The sequence below is a fragment of the Elaeis guineensis genome, chromosome 6 (assembly GCF_000442705.2).
Source record: "Elaeis guineensis isolate ETL-2024a chromosome 6, EG11, whole genome shotgun sequence".
NCBI classification, from domain to species: Eukaryota; Viridiplantae; Streptophyta; class Magnoliopsida; order Arecales; family Arecaceae; genus Elaeis; species Elaeis guineensis.
Window position 1 is genome coordinate 122,171,870 of NC_025998.2, and position 25,832 is coordinate 122,197,701.

Consider the following 25,832-nt stretch of genomic DNA (forward strand, 5'->3'; position numbering starts at 1 on the left):
CTTGTATTGCTCCTTTTCCTCCCTTTTTTTTAATTTTCCGTGCGCATTGGTCTGTGGTTGGTTTAGTCTATTGCTAAGCTGGTAGATCTGGGTGCAACCAATAATTAATCTCTGGTTCAGCTATGGGTCATGTGCCCCACTTTCCCCCTATGGTAAAGCTTTCACCAAAGTTCGCATCTCTTTTCTTCGCAACACCAAACCAAAGTCTCTATCTCCTCCCCCTCTCTCTCTCTCTCTCAAATAGCGGACTATCTTTGTGGCACCACAAATTTAGGTTCCTTATTTTATTTCAGGTTCTACTTCGCATATAAATGAATTGGTAGTGAGGTAGCCAAGTTTTAAGCATTTAGTATCATCTTTCTGCTTTGCATAACACAGCGTATCATAATCATATGAACGTGCTACTCTCATATCAATAGAGCATAGGTTGATATCCCCAAAAGAAGTGAAAGCATATGAAGTTTGTAATAGTAGCTGATAGGCACCATCACATAAATGGACTTTAGAAAATAGGGAAAGTGTGAGATTACAATATTAATAGAAAGAACAGCACACTGCTGTTAGTTCATTGAACACTTCCTACAATACTTCACACAACTGATTAAACAAAATGAAGCTAAACAACAGTACATGGAACTGAAACACAACACAGCTGGGGTGATAAATGTTGACAACTTTGAGGTCAGATCACATGAGCAGTTAGAGTAAGGCTTCATATTCTCCTTATGGAGATATAATTTGATTCCTTATCCTGCTTGATCGCCTTACTGGAGTCATAGCCTCTTCATCTCTAGATCCCTATATACAGACAAAAAATGCAGTTTAAGGTCAATTAATTCTTATCCTTTTTTTGAAGTACAGTAAAAGCACATTGCATCTCAGCCATAAAAACAGGAAGAAAATATTAATCTCTTACCTTCTTAGCAGATAATTTCTCATAAGTGGTGAAACTTCCATAAGAGATTGAAGAGGACGATACTGCAGAATCCCTCCTCAGCTTTCTCTCATCACTCAAATTCTCTTCCTCTTTGGCTCTCTTTGTCCTGCCCCGGCCAATGGATGAGCTGTTGCACAGACCAGTGCTCAGCTCTGAAGGACCTGAGTCACCCACCATCTCAACATCCACTGGAGAGTTCTGATGGTAAGGTCTCCTTTTATCAATGTAGCTCTCACTGCTACCAGAAATTGATGTAGAGATCACTTTATGGGGTGGCAGCTTCTCAGGTGTCACCACCCTGGCAGTATGCTTTTGCTTCATGATGTGCAGAAAAACCAAGGATGCTGCCAACATTGCAGCTGCCAAAAATACTCCCAATACCAGTGGTGCTGCAAACTCATATTCGGATCCATAAATCATAGATTCTTCTGAATTAGGGCTACTAGAGATTTGATACTTATTACCAACTATGGGGGGACTGTCAAAATCAGAAGGCTTTGTTTGAGAAAGGGAACTGAAATCACTACCATCATCTTCACTGCCTACAGTTTCAGTTTCAGTCACAAGATCATGAGAACGGGAAAGCTCCACCTCAATATTCTTCTCATCTTCAATGCCTTGAATATTCCCTCCTTGTTCCGCATCTTTCATAGAATGCTCTTCAACATTATTCACCATCTCAAATTCCACAGCATTATTGTCTTCTTTCTGATCTTCCTGAAGCTCAGTTTCAATCTTCTCTTCATCAAATTCCATGATATATTCTCTCAAATCTTCAGATCGCTCCATTTCCATCCTCACTGTCTCATATTCAGCATCATCGTCTTGCACTTGAGATTTTCTCTCAATTTCATGTCCTCCATTACTCTCTTCTCCCATATTTTTCTTAAAAGCTTGCACCATCTCAGTTTTCTGAATAAAATGTTCATAATTTTCTAGACCTTCATCCATAACTAAGGCTGTTGTTAAGTTAGCTAGATGAAACAAACTAAATTCCTCTTCTTTTGGAAGAGAAGCCACATTAGTGTAATAAGAAAATGAATTAACTGACCATTGTCCCAAGCTTCTAGTTAGCTCTTTGAGATTCACAATAGAAGCACTCAAGTGGTTTCTAAAAGGCAGATCCTCAAAGAACCATAAAGCTGGGGCTTTCAACACAGTAGAAGCAGGAGATAATGTCGGAGAATCAGACAAGGGGACCAAAAGGAACAGGATGGCCAGGACCAGAAGAAGGAGAGTGAACTTAAATCTGCCGAAAGAGAGAGATTTAATATGTTTACTATTTGAATCGGGTATGAATTCAGGTTTAGAAACAAGGGTTGCATCAGTGGCTTCCATAGCTTCCACCTCATTGGAAGAAGACACTTCCTCGGAATCCTTCTGTAAGTCAGAAGGTTGTACTTCCTCAGTCTGACTGGAGGTGGCCTCACAGGTTTCAGAGGAAAAGCTATCCTCAAGCTGCTTCCCATCACCTATATCGAGCAAATCACCATCTTGGTTGAGATAGTGCTCAATCCGAGGGTTGGGTCTGTAACGAAGAAACTGAGGTCTTGGGGAAAGGTAATTGGTTTTGGGATCATAAGGAGGCATGGATGGATCGGCATCCGGAGGAGCAATAGCTGGTGAAGGAGAAATAGCTGGTGAAGGAGAAAAGGAGGAAATTATGACAGGTTGCAGGTTCTTGACTTCCAGGTCTACCTTCGTGGCGCCAGCACCATCCGAGACTTCCTGGAAACCGAAACCCATTTCAGGTTTCGGCACGATATCCTTTGAACCCAGTTGATCAGATGAAACTTTGGGTAAATTTGCAGCATCATGGAGTGTATGAGGGTCACAACCACAACCAAGTTGTGGTTTCGAGACAACCTCCTCCATTGCAAGAGATTCATGTGAATCAGAAACTGAAGTAAGAGAAGACCTGACGACCTCGTTCCGCTCGGCGAGGATTTTCCTCCTTGGGGATGCAGCAATGGCCTTGGAAGAGGTAGAAATTGTTGGGGCCATGAAGTTCTTGACACCCTTCGAACAAGGCATTACAGGGGATCTCACCCTGGCTGTCTTCGAGCAGTTCAGATCCCTTTCGTTCTCCTTTTGCTCAAAGGAGGAGCGCAGAGATGAAGGCACTGCCCCGGCCTTGGATCCTGAATTTTTCTGAGGTACATCTGTGAAAGGAAATCACAAATAAAATCAACAAAGGGAATTCTCAAAGGAAAAATACAAAGAAAATGTTCAAGAAGTGTAGCTTGACAAGGTTTCAAAGAAGTGCTCTTTACCTGAAGGATTGGAAGCTTTGAATGGATTAGAGTTTGTGCTCTTTCTGATGCTATTGGTGCTGCTATCTGGGGTTTTGGGATTGAGGTTTAGGGGCCTGGATGGATTAGGAGAGAGACATCTGGCATCCATCATTGACTTTGTTCCACCGGAATTGGAGTTTGCTTGTTTGAACTTTGAATTGGGCAACGAGGGACAGTTAATGGAAATAAATCACTGATGGGATGCTGAGAGGAAGGGGAGAGGGATCTCGGGGTGTAGAAATGGAAAGGTATCGGGTGTAACGGCTAGTTTATCTTTTCTATTTTAAAACAATTGACCGTTGGAGCCCGGTTCTTCGGTTTAAATCAGCCGGATAAATCCGAACGTTACTATTTGACCGTTGAGATTGTTCGTCGCACCGACGCAACTTTATGGTGCCCGCATAGTTGCTTTCGTACGGGAGTCCTCCCGAGTCCAATACATTATAAGTCGCAATAAGATTTTTTTCCTTTTTTATATTTCAAAAAATAAGAGCACTACTATTCTTTTCCTTTTTCTTTTTTTTATTCTTTGGCTATGAAGAACACTAGCGGTGTTGTTATGTTCTTACAATGTTTTCTTATCATTATTAGTGGCCAAATTAGGGCTTTTGAGCCGAGCTTGATTGGACTTGGATATGATCCAGCTTAATTTGAAATTAATTTTAAGTTTGAACAGTTGGATAAAATTTAATGTCCTTGCTACTATTCTAAGTTCAATTTAAGCTTAATTTTGAACTGAGCTGAATATAAACTTAATTGATTTGCTCAACAATCGTAACATTAACTATAACCAATTCAATGTTAAATCAAACAGTTCAAAGTGGAACTGAAACTTGATTCAAGCTTGATTTATTTGTTTCCAAGGGAACATAAAGTAAATTCACTAAAGCCTTAATCCAGCAATATCCTGTTTATATAACATATAATGGGATTTGCTTCTGCATTTTTTTTTTTTTTTTTTTGTATTTTGATAATTTTAAGGTAAACTAAATCTTCACTGTCCAACCAAAAAGGGGTAAAAGAACAAGAATTACCCATTTCAGCTGGTAACCACTTCCGGAGAAATAGATAGAGATAAAAGATCAACATTTGAAGAGATGAAAAGATAGACTTTTAGCAGGTTACCGGTTTTGGGGAGCTTGAGATCTTTGGAAAGATGAGGAGAATAAAATCAAGAGAAAGTGAGATCCAAACAATTTGGGAGGCAAACAAGTGTGGATCCTGGGTGCAAATAGACTTGTTCATGGACCGGGCCTTGCCAACAAATACAGTTTATTTGAATTTATAGTTCTAAAAAGAGTTTAAATGTCAACATTAAAAAAAAAAAAAATCATGCATGTCAAAATTTTAATTCTCATTTTTGGTTAACTAGAAGTTGTTTATTAACTAAATTAGGAAATATAAACATTCTTTACAAGAACAAAATATATTATCTATGTGTAATTTAGATAATTTAAATAAAATGCTAAAACATTATAAGCATTTATTTGATTAATTAATATCCTTAAACATGTTTTATTGCAAGTGTACCACAATCTGAGCCTCACAAAGTACGGATATGTGCTTCTCTCTCTCCCCCCTGTAACATGAATGGTCGTTGTTGGGAGCGAAAACAATGAAATTGAGCAGAATGGATCATAAAGGAAGCCGAACAGATCATGTGAAGGATCCTCCGATTAATAGCTAGAATTTAGATGGACTACCATATTCGAATATTTTGAAATTTTAAAATTATAACGAACAACCAGTTGAGGCTATAATTGAGGGAATCGAACTTTTGGTAACTAATAAAAAGTAATGGTCCATTTCTTCTATTCAAGTAAAACATAAAGCTTATTGACATCCCACTTCCTGTCCTTAGTAATGAAATTTTCTGCCTTCCAGATTTGATAACCTGTGTGAAAGACTTCTTCAAACCTGCAGAAAATGCTTTAATTTGCTAATTTTGAGATCAAGTTATCTCGTAGAATACTATATGATTCTTTCTACCAAAAGGAATGTGAATGAACCTTACCAGAGAACAAAAGAATGTGAATGAAAACTACAACAGCCAAATGTTCCACTACCTCAAAGCAATCAGAGGGAAGGATGCTTCATCACAAGCCAGACATTCTGAAGACCAGAAGAGTCAAGGCAATGGCACTACATTCACTGGATTGGTGCCACACAAAAGCTTCTTCTATAGTTTTACCAGAATAGAGGTCATTCTGAGATTATAGCAGCAGTTGCAGAAGATGAGTTTTACTGATATTGATCCAAAATGGAAAAAAATCAATCCTCCACCATCTTCGTCAAGGTGCTGGTATGATAAAGGTTCACCTGTAAATGAGTTGAGGTGTTCAGACCACACATGTCAATGGAAGCATTTAGCAGCCAAATGTATGTCACTTCCATGTCTAGACTTCTTTCGTTGGTTCTGTCTTAAATTAACAAACAGGAAATGCCTGAAAGTTCGAAGTAGGATGCAAATCAAAATTTATAATTTAATTCAAATAGGAGTAAATGACTTACTTTTTCTTTTCTTTTCTTTTTTTCCTTTTTTTTTTTTTTTGTTGGTGTGTAGGCATGCATGCCCTTGCAACGCAATTAAAAACACACTGGGTGGATTTTAGCCTCCCTTTTACATCAAAAAAAAATAGCACCCCATTGGCCAAGGCAATATGCATAAATTAGCATAGGATGCCCAATATCCTATTAAACAACCTAACATCTCAAAAGCTCCACATCATTTGACATGGCAATGGAGTTAACAGTGCCAAAAAAATATGCTGAATGCACCCCACTGAAACTACAATAAATATCCCTCTACCACAACATTCTCATTTACAGTCCTTGTTTGTAAGTCCCTCAATCTAAATGATTTCCTACCAAATGCCAAAAAGGCCTCTTCACCACTGCACCAAATTGGGCAAACTTCCATCACAACCTTCTGCACCAAGTGCTCATCAAGACCATCATCAAGAAGTTCTTTAAGGGCTTCATTATCTTCTCTGATATCTAGTAAAACACTGCATAATCCCTGATGGGCACAATAATCTAGAATTGATTTTAAGCTCATCTGTTCCCGGACAACTATTTCGACATCTTCTGATTTTGGCTCCACAATCATGGTTTTCTCTGCCAAGACCACTACCTTATCTGCAGGTTCTGTGGTCGGAGCAGGAAGGTGTAATGAATTTACTCCCCTTGCGATAATAATATGGAGAGGTTGAGAGGCTCCAGTCTCATGTGATGTTGGTAACCTGACGGTTTTTTTGGCAAATAAATTGCTAGAAATTACAACCGCATCATATTCCTGCAGTAACTTTGAGAAATATCCACCTGATTCTTCTGCTCCTTGTCCAAGCTGATTTAAAACTCTCCCGTTGAATGCAAGAGAATATCTGCAATTCATTAAACATAAAAGATATCAATAAACCATAAAGCTGAAAAGCATATATGTGAAAATTAACAGCTTTGTTTTAAAAAGGTTTATGTGGTTGCATATGCAACCCCTTGACTGCCACATAGGAAAGTCTGGGCTACCAACGTATGTAAATGAACCACATGATGACAGCACACATGATTTGCTTAAGCCGAAGCTCCCAACATGCAGCCCCCCACATCCTCTATCATTTTCCCTTTTTCCTTGAATTTTCACTAAGCTATTTCAAATGTCTTCACTATTTTTGCTTATTATTACAAATCCATAAAATTTATTAACTTTTTCTTTCTAAACAGAAACCACAGGCGCCAAAGAGTGGCTGCACATCACCTTGGCACTATGCGATACCTTGACCACCTGCATACTGCAGCTACATTTTGAAACCTTTTAACCGAGTGCGTGCCATTTAATTTCATTTTCATCAGCCTAGCAGTTTTCAACAACTGCAAATGATTACACAGCATAATGAATGGAACATTACTAGAGGCAGACTATGATTGTTCTACAAGCACAAATAGCCAAGAAATATAGAGAGACCCCACCTATCATGCCACCTGATGAATATCTATAAACTTTGGAGTTGAGGCAATCTACTTTCAGAGGCACTCATATGTATAGAGAAGCGAATGAGTATGCTGAATGGTCAGCCAAAAGAGGTTTAATATAGGGGCGAATACTTATCATAAATAGTTTAATTGCTATTTTTGGATTTTGAGGGACTTGGCTTCACCCAACTCCCTGTTTGTATTTTCTCAACAGGTCAAAAAAAAAATCTCTTCAACGTTAAAATATATATATATATATATATATAAATATAATCTAGATGTATCAGACTTTCTGGCTGAAACAACACTTAACAGATAGATCCAAACATGGTTTTGCAGCATATTTTCTGGACTGTTCATCTAGTTCTTTCTTTCTATTATTTAAGAATTTAAAGAACAATACTCGACTTTGGCATGTTCAGAACATTGTCCATTCACCATGAGTAAGAGACATATATCACATGTATTTTCTCCCTCATCCAATGATTTATAATAGTGGAAAAAAGACTTTTTTTCTTTCAATGGACCAGGGATCCTTGAGATCACAGATCAGATATCTATGTTGATTTTTATCCAATAAATGAGATTAACAAATTAAGGTTATCTCCTTCTGGCAACTGCATTAAGAAAAATAAAAAAGAAAGTTGGGTGTGAAATAGATTAACAATGATTTATAGTGAGTAGTGGTTTATCTTTACCTTTTTCGAGCATGAACCTCCTGAAACCAATGTTTGATTCCCTTCTGAAGCATGACATCTTGGAACTAAGGCAGTTATTTTACGGCCCATCAGGTATATACCTTTAGGGGGTGCTTGGTTCCCGAGCAGAATTGAAATCAGAATGGGAATAGGAATCAGAATGGCTTGGAATTGGAATTGAAATGGCCAAATCCCTCGAAGTGCTTGGTTCATGATCGGAATCGGAGTCAGAATCAAAATTAGAATGAAAATTTGAATCCATAGAGGAGAGTAGAGATTGAGTTCTATATAGATTGAGCCATTCCCATTCCACTCCGGAATCGGAATCGGAATCGAAATGGGACTGCTCCCAACTAAACGGTTGGAATGAGAATCACCCATTCCGATTCCAGACCCCCACTTCGCGACTGAAATCGGAATCGAAATCAGAATCAAAATGGCTTGGAATCGGAATCAGAATGACCAAATTCTCCGAAATGCTTGGTTCGTGATCGGAATCGAAATTGGAATAAAAATTTGAATCTATAGAGGAGAGTAGCGATTAAGTTCTATATAGATTGAGCCATTTTCATTCCACTCCAGAATCGGAATCGGAATTGGAATGGGACTCTCAATCAAATGGTTGGAATGGGAATCACCCATTCCGATTTCGATTTCAAACCCTCACTCCCTCCAACCAAGCACCCCCTTGGAGTAGTTGATAGTATAGAGTTTCTCGCAAAAAAAAAATACTTGCATATCCAATCTCATTCAACCCTTTTATAACTTTTTTTTAAAAAAAATGCCAAACATTGGATAAATTTAAAAATTCGACCATATGCTTAGTGTGTTTCTGGTTTCTCTATTGGGTGAAAAGTTCTTATGATTTCATAAAGTTCTAAAAGGCTTTCATGGTACATATATCTATCCAAAGGTTTACATACTTCGTCTGCACATAGATCATTTCTTTGATAATTTAGCTAACAAACATGGCTTGAACAAATTTTCCACCATGTGAAGTTCAATGTTCTAAGAAGTTCTATAGAACAAGAACAGGATGTGAAGAGGACACTAGTTCTGCTATCACAACGCCTCTTCATTTCGTCAAGTAAAATAATCATATAGCCATTCTTTCTGTTGAAAATGATTGAGGGCAAGTTGCCTTACCTCAAAGTAACAAATGGCCTCCCTGTAACCATTCGATGAATATAAGCCTCATTAAGTTTCCGGCATAGCATTTCCTCCACACCAGTAATAACATCTATCCCTGAACCTCTGAGCCTTTCCACTCCTTTCGAAGCTACAATTGGATTTGGATCCACCATTCCAACAATCACTTTCTTTACCTTTGCACGAATCAGTGCTTCGGTGCAAGGAGGGGTCCTTCCATAGTGGTTGCAGGGTTCGAGGGTAACATATGCTGTTGCATTTTCTGCCAAATCTCCAGCATCTTTCAGTGCAAAAACCTGCAAATATCAAATATAACTTCCTGTATGTTGATTCAGCAGTGCAATTAATTGCAAAAATTCCAAGATGAAACTTTTGGCACCAACCGTTAACCTTTTTCATCTAACTAGATCCCAGCCCATCAACAACATGTGGAAGCTAAAGAACAACATGGTGAAGAGATGAATGTTGATGCATTAGGTTTTATTAGATGGCAAAATGCTGATTGATTGCTTCCTTAACTGTGTCAGAAAAGACCCTCCATGCTGACCTTTTTTTCTCTATGCTTCTCAATAATAGAGTGGCTGCAGCAGCATCTGGAAGCCGGTGGCTAGAACTACATTAAAAGCACTTGCATTACATGTCAGAAATGCATTTGGATAACTTGGGCAGGAAGAATGTCAAAGATGCACATGCCAGTAGGCTAAAGCATATCCCCGTGTTATGAGCTGCACAACTTCATGGCTTTGCAGATCACATCTGATTTACAGTTTGGACCTGTACAGCATTTAGCAGGGTTTTTTGGCAGCGAACACATAGAGGTGCCCTTCATCTAGGTCCAACTGTAAGTCTAGCACCGCTCTTTTGACAGATACCAGAACATGGAACCCATTTTGAGAGCCACTAAGCTTTTCAGTCCAATTTGATGCATTGGATCTTCTTGAATCAACTTATTGTTCTCTTTTCGAGATGGTCGGGCACTCGTCACCTAATTCCCTCCAGTCCAGTAAGTTTAGCCCCATCTTAACATGGTCTGTTTGATTTCTGTGCCTTAATTCCTTGAGTTTCAGTGGGTACGAGGGGAAAAATGGTCATAGAGAAAAAACAACACTAAAGTCATAAGTAATAGCAGAAAGGCCATTGGACAAATGGCTATGATATGTGCATTATCAATCAAAATGTTTTAGCAAATATGATCTACTGCCATTGAGTTACATCTGAATAATGCTGCTAATGATAAGCATATAATGGCTCTATATATGGAAATCAGGAGGAAAAAGAAAAATCAATAGAACTTAACATAAGCTTACAAGATACAGTTACAGATAAATACACTATGAAACTCAACCAAATATGTAAGAGGGAGTCAAATGGGAGGAAAAAAGTAGTATAAGGCTACTTAATACAAATACAAATATAGTATTTCTGTATACTACATTATTGACAAAGACTTTTACCACATACCAAGACATTCAGCGCATATTCATCCAGATGCTGAATTATAAAATACTACAAAGTACTTATCCCAAAATAGAAAAGGAATTCCCTGCAAGTAGAACAAAATGGGCCCCGTGGATACTAGAGAAAATATCAGATCAATTATAGAAGAGCTATGAATCATTAAAGTTATTCTTTTGTCCTAAATTCCAAACACCAAATAAATTATACAACACAACTAAAAACAAAAGGGGTGGCTTAGTGCGTGAGGTTCCAAGAGAGGGCCAGATGCATGCAGCGTTACCCTCGCAGGTGGCAAGGCTTGATCCATGTTTCAAACCCGCGAAACCTAAGTCATAATGGAGCAACCTTACTGTTTTGGCAAGACTCACCTTCAAATTATACAAAATGAACACACACGCAGAACAAAATAGGACACTTCCAATACATAAATATCAACGAATTCTTGCTTATCAACAGAACAAAGATGAAGATCAAATTACATAACATAAAAGATTACATTTTTCTTAGCTAATAACACATAAGTATCCTAAAATTATTAATCCAATCGCAGAAAAATGTAAAAAACTTTATCCTGGCCACTTTTCCGAATCAAAGATTACATTTTTCTTGGCCAAAAAAACGCATCAATGAACTAAAGATACTACACTAACTATCAATCCAATAGCAGGAGACAAATGGAATGGACAGACAGAACGGACTACGCTATTGCAACCGGGAAAACCCTTAACAATTAAACAGAGAAGCCAAGTAGAATTATTGGATACCTCGGCGTGAGGCTGCCCGGCCTTGGGATGGAACCCTTCGCCGACGATCTCTCCGTCCTTAACGATCAGACAGCCGACCAAGGGGTTGGGGCTGGTGCACCCAATTGCCTTCCTCGCCAACTCCACGCACCTCCTCATGTAGAAGGAGTCGTCCCTCCCCTCGCATCTGATGCCGATCGAACGGCCGCGATTGCTGCGAGGGATGGAAGGCCAAGAAGTTCTTTTGGGAGGATGGCGGAGCCCATTGGTTCCGAGGTGGAACGAGGGGACGCTCTTGGGGTGCGGAGTTTTGGAGGCGATGAGAGGGGAGAAGACGGAGGAGAGCGGCATCCTTTTTTTCAGAAGGCTGGGGGCAGAGATTTTTTTGAGGGTTTTTGGAGGCAGCGTTGGATTTAGCGGGTGGCCATCCGATGCAGCGGTGTCGGTCAGCAGATTCTCCCCGTCTGCGAATGGCACCATCGTGCGAACAGACAGGCTCCTAGGCTGCTCGGAGCAATATTTTGGATATTATCTTAATTTTTTTCTGGAATAAAAATTAAAATCGTAATTTTTTTTTCTTTTGTTAACAATGATGATATAAAATATATGATAACAAATAAGAGAAAAATAATAAGGTGAAAGATGATCTAAACTTGGATAAGATGCTAATCTTATGAATGAGCAACACTTATAGTGGTTGTTACATTCCATCCCTTCCAAGGAGATGATCTTCGTAGATAATAAAGCAATCGGATTAATGTATTGCCCAAAAATTGATATATTATATTTGTCAATAAAGAAAAAAGTTAAATAAGAAATATATTCTAGCTCGTCACCAATCATTAAGGTCTTATTTTAAAAAGTTTTTTTTAGGCTGCTCATCATCAATTAGAAAGGTCACCACGAGTTGCTCCAATAGTCCATTGGATGGAACAGCTACAGCAACTAATAAAGATATAGGAATAGATATCGCTATATCTATTAAACGAAAATGAGTCAATTTCTCTCTAAAATTTAGCAAAATTGAAAAGAAAGACACAGAGGAATTGGCTCTTTAAAAAGTTCACATATATATATATTAAAAAAAATATTTCATTATGTATTCATAGAAAAATAAAAGAAAAAAATCTATGCAAGTAAATAAAAAAATATTTTCAATTTTAGAAAAAAAATTGTTCATCGATGCAATCATATAAGAAAAAATGTACCACACTTGCTGTGTAGTCTCAAATGATTTCATTGATTTTACATCTTCAATTAGCTATTAGAATGGGGTAGAAGTCGAAGAAGATATTCGTAACTTACTACTCTATTTTATAGATCGGTGGGGTCTCAATTTGTAAAATGAAAAGTTAGAGATTCCTTACATGGTTCATTTGTCGGAATCAGATTTAGGATTTCAGAATTAAATCTTGAAACTTTTTCAAGATCATGCAGCGGAAGACTAAAATAAATTAAAATTTATTTTATAAAATCAAAAAATTTTTAAATCTAAGATCCTATTATATGATTATTACATGATATTAAATTAAAAATTAAAACATATAGAGAATGAACTACATGTTGATCATATTAACATGTTTCTATGCTATATCTAATGTATGTAATAAACAATAGATCAGATCTATTATCTTGCAAGTTAGATGTTCTAACCTTGTTGATCCGGACTTGAAGATGATGTTGTGAGCCGCACTTGCATCCGGCCTCTAGGAGTCATCCATACGAGCTCACGAATCTCGATCAGAAGTTCTGCTCCAGAAAATCAGCACAGTATGCTAGTACTGTACTGATCCTTCTTCGATGGTTGATCAGGTACTTCCTTCTTTTTGATTTGAACTCTTCCAAAGATGAGAAGTAGGAGGAGGAGTTTCAGATCTGAGACGCTCTCAGAAAACTCAAGATGGAGGAAGGAAAGAGATGAACACAATAACCCTAGAAGAAGACCCTCTTCTTTTTCTCTTTACTCTCTCTAGACACCCTATCTTGTATCTATTATATCTCCATGCCCCAACCTTCTTTCTCTCTAATTTTTGGACATCTCAAAGGTCTCTTTTTGATATATTTTTTATAAAAATTTTATAAAAAAATTTATTTTATATAGAGAGATATGATAGAGTCCTTGTCTAGGTCAAATACCTAGTCAAGATTTATCCAAACATGGTAAGATAAGGGGCGCCCAACTCTTGGGTGCCCCCTCCTTTTTGTGCATGGACCAATAGCAAAGGGAGCTTATCAAGTGCCATAAAAGTCATGAAAATTTCAAAAAAAAATTAAATAAAATCGATGTAAAAAAAAAAAGAATTTTGAATTTCTAAAACTCTATCTCATAGAATTTAAAATCTAAATTTATTCCTACTTTGATTTGATCCACGACCATCTTCCATGTAAGAAAGAAGAGAGAAAACCTTTTGGGCATGATGAAAACCTGGGAGAGGATTTTTGTCGCACAAAATAAGAGGGAATTGATGTGGAATAAGAGAGAGGACGTGGGGGGCTTATGTGGTGTAAGGTAGAATCCTAGTCTTACTAGGATTCTATCTTATGACTTATTTTAATTTAGTTTCTCAAATCAAATCAAACCAAAATTAGATCAACCCAATTAAAATAGGTCTTAACCCAATTAAGAATCTAATTTAATCAGATTATATTAGATTTAAATTTATTTTAATTTTTTAATCAAATTAGAAATTAGGTTGATCCAAGTCTTAATTGAACTAAGACTAATTTTTTCTTGCACTTAGCTTATCCAATAAACCAATTGGACTTGATCCTATCAAGCCCAAACTAAATCTAATTAAATCATATTCAATTAGACTTAGTCTCAGCCCATTGGCTTAATCAAATTAAGTCAATTAACAATTAAATTGCTAATCGATCCTCCTGCAATACTTGCACTAGGTTAAATGTCAATCGTATTGATCGTTTAACCCTAGAACGATTCTTAATCGTTTAATCCTAGAATAATTTTTAATCATTGATCAACCATCCGATTGGATCGTGAACTCTAATGTGTGTGACCTCATAGGTCCGAACCTAAACTGGTGGCACAGAAATAAATTTCTGTACCAATCGAAGTGACCATCTAGCAATGGTACCCAACGACCGGATAGGTCGAATGTGTAGAACAACATCCTTGGAACCCATGCAGATATAGTTTTCATATAATTCATTTCCTTGACCAAAATGATTATAGTATACCTCAGAGTTCAACTGTCAACTCTGATCAGGTTGTCCACATTGTATTTCAAAATATCAAATCCATCTGATGGATTATCCTGGTCAAGGTTTTGCTAAATTGAAATACAGCGACTCATTCTTCTCCAACTCTTGGCATGGTCAATCCCATCTCGATCACACTCTGACTTCGTAAGTACTTGACTGTGCTCAGAAGCCTTCCATCACTGAATTAAAAATTCAGTTAGTCCAGTACCAAAGCACAGTGAGTTGCTTGCAAGTCACTGAGGCGATCTCAGGTTTAAAGGACACTTATATCTATATCCCATCAGAGATATTCTCGATAGCAGAATGCTCTGGAGTTGGTCATGTTCAATGACGATGTACCCTTACATCTCACTTGTATGCCATACCAGTGTCTCCATATTCCTTGGTTAAGAGGATAACTAACCCATATGGCCTACAGCGACCTATGCTCGATAGAAGCTGTCGTCCTTATTAACAGCCTATCATTTAGTCGTGAACAATTTTAAGGACTAATTGATAAATCCTCTCTTTATCGAACTTAAATAGTCCTAAGAACTTTATCATAACAACGGAGTTCCTTAGAAGATGAAAACTTATGATGAAAATGTCAAAAATATATTTTATTTATTAACAAATCAATTACAATACTTGGTTGCTTAACCGTCAACAGCTTGACGATTGACTTTTGGGATATATTTTTTAACATCATTCTCTCACAATTCCTCAAATTGAGACCTTAATCTCTGAAATTACTCTAGCTAAAATTGAGGATGTAGTGTTTTTTCTTCTTTCAAATGAAGTCTCTCCTGATGGATTTCAGGCCTTCTCTTTTTAAGCCTTTTGGGATTGTATCAAAACTAATATTTTTGTGGCTATTTTATATTTTTTTCAAAATTCCACAATGCCAATTATATAGAAACAAATTTACATAGCTCTTCTCCTAAAAATTTCTAGTCCTTTGGTCGGACTTTTGGCCTATTAGCCTTTGTAACACTATATACAAAATTGTAACTAAACTTCTTATAATTTATTTGTCTGAGATCATACATCACCTCATTTCCTCCTCCCAAAATGCTTTTGTTCTAAGTTGGAACATTTTTGATAATACTTTATTAGCACAAGAAATTGTGCACTCTTTGCATTTCGTATCTTCTAAATACAGCTTTATACTTCTCAAGCTTGATATGGAGAAAGTTTTTTTGATAAAGTTTAGTGAAATTTTCTGACTAAGCTCCTTAAGATTTTTAATTTTCATAACAAATTTATTGCATGGGTACTCGCCTACATCACTTACCCTCAATTTGCTCATCTAATAAATAGCTCTCTGACACAATGGTTCTCTTCTGTGTGTAGGCTTCGGCAAGATTGTCCCCTTTCACCTTATTTATTCATTTTCAGTTCTGAGTTATCTTTTTCTTATATGCATAGCACTATTTAAGCTAAATTACTTTGGGCATTTCAACCAAGGCCTCAAGTCCTATAATTTCTCATATTTTTTATGTTGACGATTGTCTCCTGGTCACGAGAGCTATAGTCAAAAATGCAATCATCTTGAAATCCATTATTGATGCTTATTGCTCTACTTCTGGGCCAGCCATCAACTTGTCTAAATTTCATATTCTTTTTAGCCCATCTATTGCCTCCTCTATCAAAGAGTAGATCCTTCACCTTTTTTATGTGGTGGTCAAAAGAGGGGTTTGGAACTACTTAGGCATTCCTTTATCCTACTCTTCCCTATCCCCGTCTGATTTTTGCTATCTCATAAGAAAATTGAAGAGCAAAATGGCTGGATGAAAATAGAAAGTTCGCTCTTTTGTTGGTAGAACCACCCTTCTCCACTCGTTGTTAGCTTCCATTCCTCTCTACACCATGGCCTCCATTCATGTGCCTATTTTGGTTCTCAATTCTGTGAAAAAAAAATTCCATGCTTTTTTGGGGCCATGCTTCCAATAAACGAGATCTTCACCTTCTCTCTTGAAGCAAGATTTACAAACTTAAAAGCAAAGGTGGTCTTGATTTGCAATCCTTGCGTATTAGGCAATTGGCTTTAATGAGAAAAATTGATGTCAATCTCATCCTCCATCCAACTTCTCTATGGGCCCCATTGGTTTATTTAAAATACAAATTTGAAGGCATATGGATGGGCTATCGTAGACCTCATTGATTTTCTATTATTTAGATCAAATTCACTATTGGGGCCCAATTGCAGCAAAACTTAATTTAGATATTGGGCACCGGCACCTCTATTAATGTGTATCATGATCCTTAGCTCTCAAATGCTTCCCTATCTAAATATCCTAACTTTATGATGCAGAAATTGATTTGTCTTCCTTTCAAGTTGCTGATTTCATAACTTCAGATCGTAAATGGGATGTACATGCCCTTGCAACTTGCTTTAATACTGATATGATATCTGTCATTATGTAAATACTTATTCCCTTGCATCCATGGCCTGATCAGCTTATTTGGATTAATACAAATTCTCCAAAGATTACTGTGTTAGATATCATCACAGTAATCTCCACATAAGACCTTAATCAACAACCTCAACATTTTCAATGGATTTTGAAGCTTTCAATTCAGATGTGGGTGAAATGCTTTCTTTGGAAATTGATGTGGGATTGTTTACCTTGCAAATTTATACTTAATCAAAGGAGCATTCTCCCTAAAAATATGGCCTATTGTGACCTTTGTGCCAATGTGGTGGAAGATCCTAAACATATCATTATATTATGTCCTTTTGCTACGCAATGCTAGACATAGCTTGCCATGACCTCTGAGCAACATTTCATTCCTCCTTCCTTACCAGCTTTGACTGCCTTATTAGTTAATGCCTAGGCAGAGAAAATGATGAAAGCAATGATGGGTCATATGGCCTGGTTAATCTGGAATTCTAAAAATGGAAGGATCTTTCGGCAGATTTCTACCTCTCCCAACCAATTAGTCACACAATTACTTTCTTATTTTATAAGTATCACATTTCAAACTCTCAACCAAAGTTTTGAAGCAGCTTTCGTGTGCAACTCCGATACACTTCTTTCTCAACACCCTTGATCAGCTGCTTCCTTCTTTTGGGAAGCTCCTTTTAAACTTTGATACTTTTGTGCAACTGGACAAAATTAAGATTGCTTTTATTATAAGAGATGCTCATGGCTCTCTCTTACTTACTCAAGGCAAATATCTCTCTCACTGCTCTGTGCCTCATGTTGAACTCTTGGCAGCTTGGATGGACTTAAAAGCTACAACTAAATATTTCTCTAACAAGAAATTCTTCATGAAAAGAGATTCTTTAATAGTAATTCATCAGATTACCTATCTCTCTTCATGTGAAATTGCTAATCTCCCAATTTATAAGGACCTTATAGCCCTAAAAAATGTTCTCCTAGCTTGCGCTATTTCACATATTAAAAGGGAACAAAATCAAACTGCAGATTGGCTTTCTAAATATGCTCTAGCAGGTGGTTTTTACTTGGCATTGGGAGATTTGATACCATCTTACTTGGCACAAATTTTATAATATGACAAACTTTAAAATGCTCATATCATCTCATAGGATCATAAACATGCCTCCACTTATCTATCTCCATCTACATAGATGGGTTGTTTTCTCGAATAAGGAGGTTTAGATCATGGCACACAGTATGGCACACCATTATAGGGTTGGTAGTGAGCATTTTTGGATGTTTAGTCTGATAATATTGAAATTCTACTCTATTTTCACTCAAAATATCTTCATGATTCATTAATTACTGGAAAGATCTGCATGCTTAACAGTCTACACTTTCTATACTATGGTGATTAGGAGGTATTTATTCTTTTAGAATGTACCCAACTATGATTACTCCTCTATTGCTATACACATGCATGTAAAGGAAAGAGTTAACTTGCCTTTCTTCAAGCTTGTCATAAAAATTATAGCTACTCTCTATGACAGCAAACTGTCACCAAGTATATACTTCTTGCTCATTCTTTTCCAAACTAGTTCAATAATTATAATGCAACCTCCTCTTCACGCCTTGAATTTTTGGTTGGACCAGCTTAATATACTACTAACTGAACTTCATTTTTTTTGCCCTTCTAGTATTTATATCTTAAAACAGCTCTCTTAGGACCACTGCTATAGCACTATAACCACATTCAACAGTCACAAGTTCAGTAGCTCTCCTGTTAAGACACCTGGATCCTCCTTACACTCAATGGCATGGTGCTACATCAAAAGTTCAAATCCTGTCAGGCCATTTACTGTTCTCTATATTATCATTCCAGCTCTACAAGTTTCAATGGCTTGCCTAAATATACTATGACCCCTATGGGACCAAATGCTAAAGCTACAAATCTCATCCACAGCTTTTGTTAGCAACTAAACTAATGAAAATATGGTGGACACTCAAAAAATAGAGGTAATTTGGAAGTACAAGTTTGTATAATACTCTAAAACTTAAATTTTCTTTGATCTTGCTTCTTCACTTTTATTCATATATATCTATTTATAGAATTCAAAATGCCTATTACACTTCTCAACTACTTACGTTAAACACAACTCACAATGAAGATGACTATTACACTTCTCAACTACTTTGACTCCTAGAAAACATACACATTAATATTTTGATTTCTACACAATTCTAAACCCAAAGTATTTCAATTAAGTTTACATTAATTTTTCAACACCTCCCTTAAACTTAATTATCTTCCATCTTCTATCCCAAGAAGACCTTTGAATTTAGTGAAGAGATCAACTCCAAGTGGTTTAGTAAAAATATCTGCAACTTGATCATGAGTCTTCACATAAGTAAGCTCCACATCTTTATTCTTCATATGCTCTCAGATTGAATGAAAGTAAACATCTATATGTTTGCTTCTTTGATGATAGATTAGATTCTTTTCTAAAGCAATTGCCGACTTATTATCAATGTAAATTTGTGTAGCTTCATTTTGATCAAAATTAATTTTTTTTAGCAAGCTCCTTAGCCATATTGTATGACTAATACATGAAGATACTGCAATATATTCAGCTTCATAAATTAAGAGAGCAATAATTGATTGCTTCTTTGACATCCATAAGAATATTGTATCACCCATAAAAATACAAATCTGAAAATACTTTTTCGGTCATTCAAATCTCTACTCCAATCACTATCGAAGTAGTCTTCAAGTTGAAAATTGTTACAATGAGAATAGAATAAGTCAAAGCTCAGAGTACCTTGAATGTAACGTAAGATTCTCATAGAAGCCTTTCAATGAGATGATTTTGGTTCTTCTTTGAATCGACTCATCAAACCAATGCCATATAGTATGTCTGATCTTGTACATATTAGGTACCTCAAGCATCCTACCAAACTTTTGTAGAGTATAGGATCAATCATCTTACCTTCATCATTCTTGGATAATTTTGTACCATAATCTACCGATGTGCTAATAGGATTACAATCTTCCATCTTGAACCTTTTAACCACTTCTTTTGCATAGTGCTCTTGAAAAAAAAAATCTCATTTTCTAATTGATTCATCTCTAAGCCAAGAAAATAGGATATGTCTCATGTCAATCATTTCGAATTCCTTCGCCGTTGCTTGCTTGAATTCTTTGATCAATTCTGTAAAATTGCTAGTGAAGATAAGAGCATCAACATATAATGAGATAAGTAATATGCTCCCATCCTTCTCTTTGACATAGAGAGCTTATTCATAGAGGCATTGAGCAAAGCCATTAGCCTTGAAATATGTATCAATTCTTGAGTTTCAAGCTCCAGGTGCTTGCTTCAAACCATAGAGCATCTTTTTTAATTTCAATACTTTATCTTTTTGCCTACTTCTGATATAATCTTTGGATTGCTTAATTTATACTTCTTCATTTAAGTAGCTATTAAGAAAGACTGATTTAACATCAAGTTGAAAATCTTTCATTTATTTTAAGCCATTAAAGAAATCATCGAGCGAATAGTCTCCATTCGAGCAATGGAAGTAAAGACCTCCTCGTAGTCACTCCCGACCTTTTGCTTGTAGTCTTTAGTCACAAGTCATGCTTTGTATTTTTCTACTTTACCTTGCTTATTTCTCTTGACTTTGTAAACCCACTTTACTCGAATTAGTTCAAGTCCTCTTGGTAGTGAAGTGAACTTTCATGTCTCATTTTTTTCTATGGCTTTTATCTCCTCATTCATGATTTTCCTCCACTTCTCATCTCTGATGGCATCTTCAAAAAAAATTATTTTTTTTTAGCAAAAAGATAAATAAGATTTAGAAAAGTTGTTACCTCACATGAATCTTGAATGCTTCTTGTTTTTAGTGGTGTTGAACCATCTTCATCCGATGAAGTAGGAGATGAAGGTGGTGTTGACTCTCTAGTTTACTCTTTGATTTGCTCTTCATCTTATATTATCACTATGTTAGTGCTCCAATTTCAAATGTCGTCTTCTTGAAACTCCACATCTCTACTTATAATGACTTTCTTCTCCTTTAGTTCATAGAGTTTGTAAGCTTTGGATCTTGCATCATAGCCGACAAAGATGCATGACAAATTTTTGTCATCTAACTTACTTTTCCTTTAATCCGAAATATGTGCATAAGCTATGTACCCAAATACCTTCGAATGAGAGATATCGAGCTTGTAATCATTCCATGCTTCTTGCAATGTTACCTCTTTCAAGTTCTTTATAGGATATCTATCAAGCAAGTAGACCACACGATTGACAATCTCGTCTCAAAACTCCTTCGACATCTCCTTTGTTTTAAGCATGCTTCGAATCATGTCAAGTATAGTCCAATTTTTTCTTTCTGCAATGCCATTTTATTAAGATGAGTATGGTGTGGTCAAGGATCTCTAAATGCCAAGAGACTTGCAAAAAACTTCAAACTCCTTGGATGTGAATTCTCCTCTATGATTTGACAATAACGTCTTGATGGTATAGCTATTTGGATTCTCTATCAAAGCTTTAAACTCTTTGAAAGCTTGCAATATTTCTAACTTCTTCTTCAAGAGGTACACCCATATTTTTCTACTGAAATCATCAATAAAATTTAGAAAATAATGACAACCTCCAAATAAGCTTGGAGTGATCGGTCCGTAAATGTCGGTGTGGATAGTTGAAGTGATGCTTTTGCTTTACTGTAAGAATCTTTTGGAAAGCTCCTCTTTAGGTGTTTGCCAAGAACACGCCCCTCATATATTATTAGGGATATGAATATAGGACAGTCCCTTCACCATTCTCTTACTTGAAAGAAGTTTTAGAGCACTGAAGTTTACATATCCGAACCTCAAATGCCAAAGTCAAGAAACATCTTTCATACATACACTTAGACATTTAGCAATAACATGATTTATATTTAGCACAAATATGTGATTATTTGACATAGAAACAAGAGCAATCAATTTGTTTTGTTTCCTTAGATAGAAGCTTTCTTCATTCAATTGTATATCAAATCCTCTCTCCAAGAGTTGTCCAATACTAAGAATGTTGGTTTTTATATCAGACACATACTAGATATTGAAAATAAACTGTTGGCTTTCATTTTGGAGTTGAATAAGTATCTTATCAATACCCTTCACATTTATCTTGGAAGCATCTCTAAATGAGACATGGCCATTCACCGATTCATCAAGCTTCATAAAGATTTTTTTTGTATCCTGACATGTGGTTACTTGCATCAGAGTCCAAATACCCATATTTTGATTGGTAGCATCTTCTCCTTTTTGTGCTAGTAGAAGCATGTCATCTCCATCATCTTCCTTCTTGGCATAATTGGCTTTCTTATGAACTTGATTAGATTGATTAGAGTAGCACTCAAAGAGTAATGTCTAAACTTGTTGCAATTGTAACATGGAACTTGACCCTTGTCATACCTTCGGTCTCTGCTTCTTTGTCCTTTTCCTTCACGATTTTGGTTGCCTTCCTTAATATTGTTGTGGTCACCATGGCTTCTACCACAACCATAGGCTCCATCTTGGCCTCTACCACAATCACATCCTTAGCCACGGTCGTGGCTTTTTTGACTACTTTCGCCTCTTGACTCCTTCACATCATTGATGGAGAGCTTGCTTTGTAGAACTTGCTCCAATGATTCTTATCTTCTCTTTAGTATTTTTTGCTCATGGACTTGAAGCGAATCCATAAGCTCATCCGTCATAGTGTCCAAGTCTTTAGACTCTTCAGTGGCCACCACAATATAATCAAATTTATGATCCAAGGATCATAGAATTTTCTCTACGACCCGATTGTCATCAAGTGTCTCGTCGTTCCTCTTCAATTGATTTACAATGGTCAATACTTTTATGAAATAGTCTGACACAACTTCAAACTTCTTCATTTGCAAAGCTTCAAACTCACTTCTCAAGGTTTGGAGGCAAACCTTCTTTACCTTTTCTACATTTTTGTAAGAATTTTATAAGATTTTCCATGCTTGCTTGAAGTTGGTAGCACTAGCAATCTTCTCAAATATGACCTTATTTAGGCCTTGGTAGATGAAGAAGAGAGCTTTTTTGTCCTTCTTTCGAAGCTCTACGATTATTATCCTTTGGTTCACTGTGATATTATACTCATCTTGGGGCTCAATATATCCCTTCTCTATAATCTCCTAAATATCTTGGGAGTCAAGTAATGCCTTCATTTGAATACTCTAATTCTCAAAGTTATTGGCAAAATGAGGAATGGGAAGCACTACGATCGCTATGATCTTGCTCTGATACCAATTTGTTCGCAACTAATGAAAATATAGTGGACACTCAAAAAGTAGAGGCAATTTGGAAGAATAAGTTTCTATAATACTCTAAAATTTAGATTTTCTTCAATCTTGCTTCTTCACTTTTATTCCCATACATCTATTTATAGAATTTAAAATGACTATTACACTTCTCAACTACTTGGATTAACCACAACTCATAATGAAGATGACATTACACTTTTCAACTACTTTAACTCCTAGAAAACATACACATTAACACTTTGATTTTTACACAACTCTATATCTAAAGTATTTAATTAAGTTTAAATTAATTTTTCCATAACTTTTGTCTACAAGCATCTTATACATCTATATCAACTTTTTTATTACCTATGTGTCTATCTCATACTGTATACTTCTGATTTATTTCTGTTTTTCAAAGCATTATGAAACTCTTTGCTCTCGTGGCCTACTTTTGGTCTTCTCAATTTCTGTACAGGGTCACTTGAGTATATTGTATCTATCCTTTCTTTTTAAGTCCATACCTTTACCAATATATATATATAGTCAAAATTTATAATGAAAATACTAGGAAGTCTATTTTCTAAGTTGCTTGATTACATTAAAATGCTCCTGACTAGCTGAATTATCAAGCCTAGGAACCACCCTGCCCTGTACATGGTATTTGAGTCAGAGAAATGGGTTTTCTCACCTGGTGTTTCTATCTTGGACTTCCTTCGAAAGACACAAAACTCACCAAGGCTGACAGGATGCCCTTGCTTCTCAAAGTTGAAGGGAGGTCGGTTGCTTGGTTTGGGAAACTCTTGTCCTTTGAAGGATGACTAGTCCTCCTCGACTCAATCCTTTCCTCGCTGCCACTCTATCACACATCTCTCTTCAAGCTTTCCGCGTGGCTGATCAAGAAAATTGATAGACTTCATCACTCCTTTCTTTGGAAAGGTGCTGAAAGGGCTGGTGGACTCGCGAGCAAAGTCAAAAGGCCTAAGTTTGCTCAAGCAAAGATTAGGATGGATCGGGGGTTAAAGATCTTTGCAATCTCATCTGTGCTCTCCCAGCTAAGTGGGATTGGAGGCTTCTTAATCTCGGTCGCAGTCCCTGGAAACATCTTATGAAATGCTTTTACTCTAAGAAAGTTAAGCGCTCTACCTCCTGAAAACCTAGAAGACGTTGTTTGGAAGGATGTGATTAAGAGCCTTCCTCCCTTTTGGAGCCAAATCAAATTCTTGGTGGGGAATGGGCTTAAAATACTTTCTTGGAAGGATGCTTGGATCGTTGAGGCATCCCTTTGTGATGTTTTTTTCCTAACATTTTTAAGGCATCCAGGCTGAAATCTGGGATTATCTCTAAATTCTTGTCTCTTAGATACAGTTCATAGAATCTGAGAGTTCTCTCTCTCTTCAATCAAGATGCCTTTATCTGAAAAGTCTACTCCACTTTAGATTAAATGGCATGGAGGACTAGATGGAATCCATTGGAAGCTAGCGAGATCTAGATCCTTCTTTTCGGCCTCTTTGTATCGTTTCCTCGACACTAGCGGAGTCAAATGGGAGTTGGCTAAGGCCCTCTAGACAACCTCTGCTCCTTCGAAATTCAAATACTGCATTGGGCTCAGCCTTCTCAACAAACTCAACACAAGAGATAATCTTTTCAAAAAAAGGAGCATCAATCTTAGTGGTTGTCCCCTATGTGATCATCCTGTTGAAACTCTTAATCATCTGTTCATCCGCTGCGTTTTTGCTGTCTCAATCTAGGGAACTGTGTATCTCTGCCTCCATGTCCCACCACCTAAAATTAGCCTTTGGGAATGATGTATTTCCTTGAGATATTGGCTATTCTCCAAGGATCTCTACCACCCTGTGTTCATGCTAATTGCAATAGCAGTTTGGTGATGTTGGCAGGAAAGAAATTCTCGCATCTTCTTGTGCAAATCTACTAAATCTCGGTCTATATTCTATAAATATGTCTAGTTGCTCAGTGATTGGTCCTTGATCTATAAGTAGAAGGAACCAGCAGGCTTCTATACATTGTGGGGTAGGATCAACTCAAGTGTGGCCATTGCAAATGTTTTAACTTTCTTGTGGAGGTCTCCTTCATCCTTTGCCATTTAGTCTCTTCTAGCTCTTGACAATTTGCTCTATTTTTTTCTGGATGCATCTACACTATGCTTCTTTTGATTCTCTTAATTCTTGATCTCTTGGGTGACAATGACGACACATTCTGACTGATGATCCCATCATATATGTACCATATATTGGTCTTATTAGTAGAACAGACACCCACCTCTACTGCATTTTGGCTGCCGCATAACCTCCAATTTTGGCGTTCTTACTTAGATGCTCTCTTTTCATTTTGAGTAAATTATCCAGACTCCTCTCGAAGTTTGGGTTAATTACATGATCTCACTCAACATTTCAAAAATATACACATAATCTTTTAATCAAATATAAAAATTTAAACTTTAAAAAATAAAAAAATTATTAAAATAAAAAATTTTAAATTTTTTAAGACTCAAATAGGTTAGACAGTGATGATGTTAGTAAGATCATTAGTTTATTTAACAAGAAGATTTTAGTAGGGGGTTATATGTCATGCATGTAGCAAAAGTTAAGTAGTAGAATGTATATTTTTAAAATATTGAATGAAAATTCGTAATTATCTCAAACTTCAAGAGAGGTCATTATAATTTATTTTTTCAATTTTTTTTC

General features: G+C 36.6%; 2 protein-coding genes across 2 annotated transcripts; both read right to left on the reverse strand.

Annotated features, from left to right (window-relative positions):
• Positions 1-480: 480 nt before the first annotated feature.
• Positions 481-3,620, reverse strand: LOC105060085 (uncharacterized). The gene is made up of 3 exons (XM_010943677.3): positions 3,211-3,620; positions 917-3,099; positions 481-798 (listed from the first exon to the last, which is right to left on the reverse strand). The coding sequence occupies exons 1-3, from the start codon at positions 3,341-3,343 to the stop codon at positions 724-726; spliced, it is 2,391 nt and encodes a 796-aa protein (XP_010941979.1). The 5' UTR covers positions 3,344-3,620; the 3' UTR covers positions 481-723.
• Positions 3,621-5,877: 2,257 nt separating this feature from the next.
• LOC105060084 (riboflavin biosynthesis protein PYRD, chloroplastic) lies at positions 5,878-11,743 on the reverse strand. Its single transcript, XM_010943676.3, has 3 exons — positions 11,270-11,743; positions 9,045-9,343; positions 5,878-6,614 (listed from the first exon to the last, which is right to left on the reverse strand). Exons 1-3 carry the CDS (start codon positions 11,726-11,728, stop codon positions 6,020-6,022), a joined length of 1,353 nt encoding a protein of 450 aa, XP_010941978.1. The 5' UTR covers positions 11,729-11,743; the 3' UTR covers positions 5,878-6,019.
• Between the last annotated feature and the right edge of the window lie 14,089 nt (positions 11,744-25,832).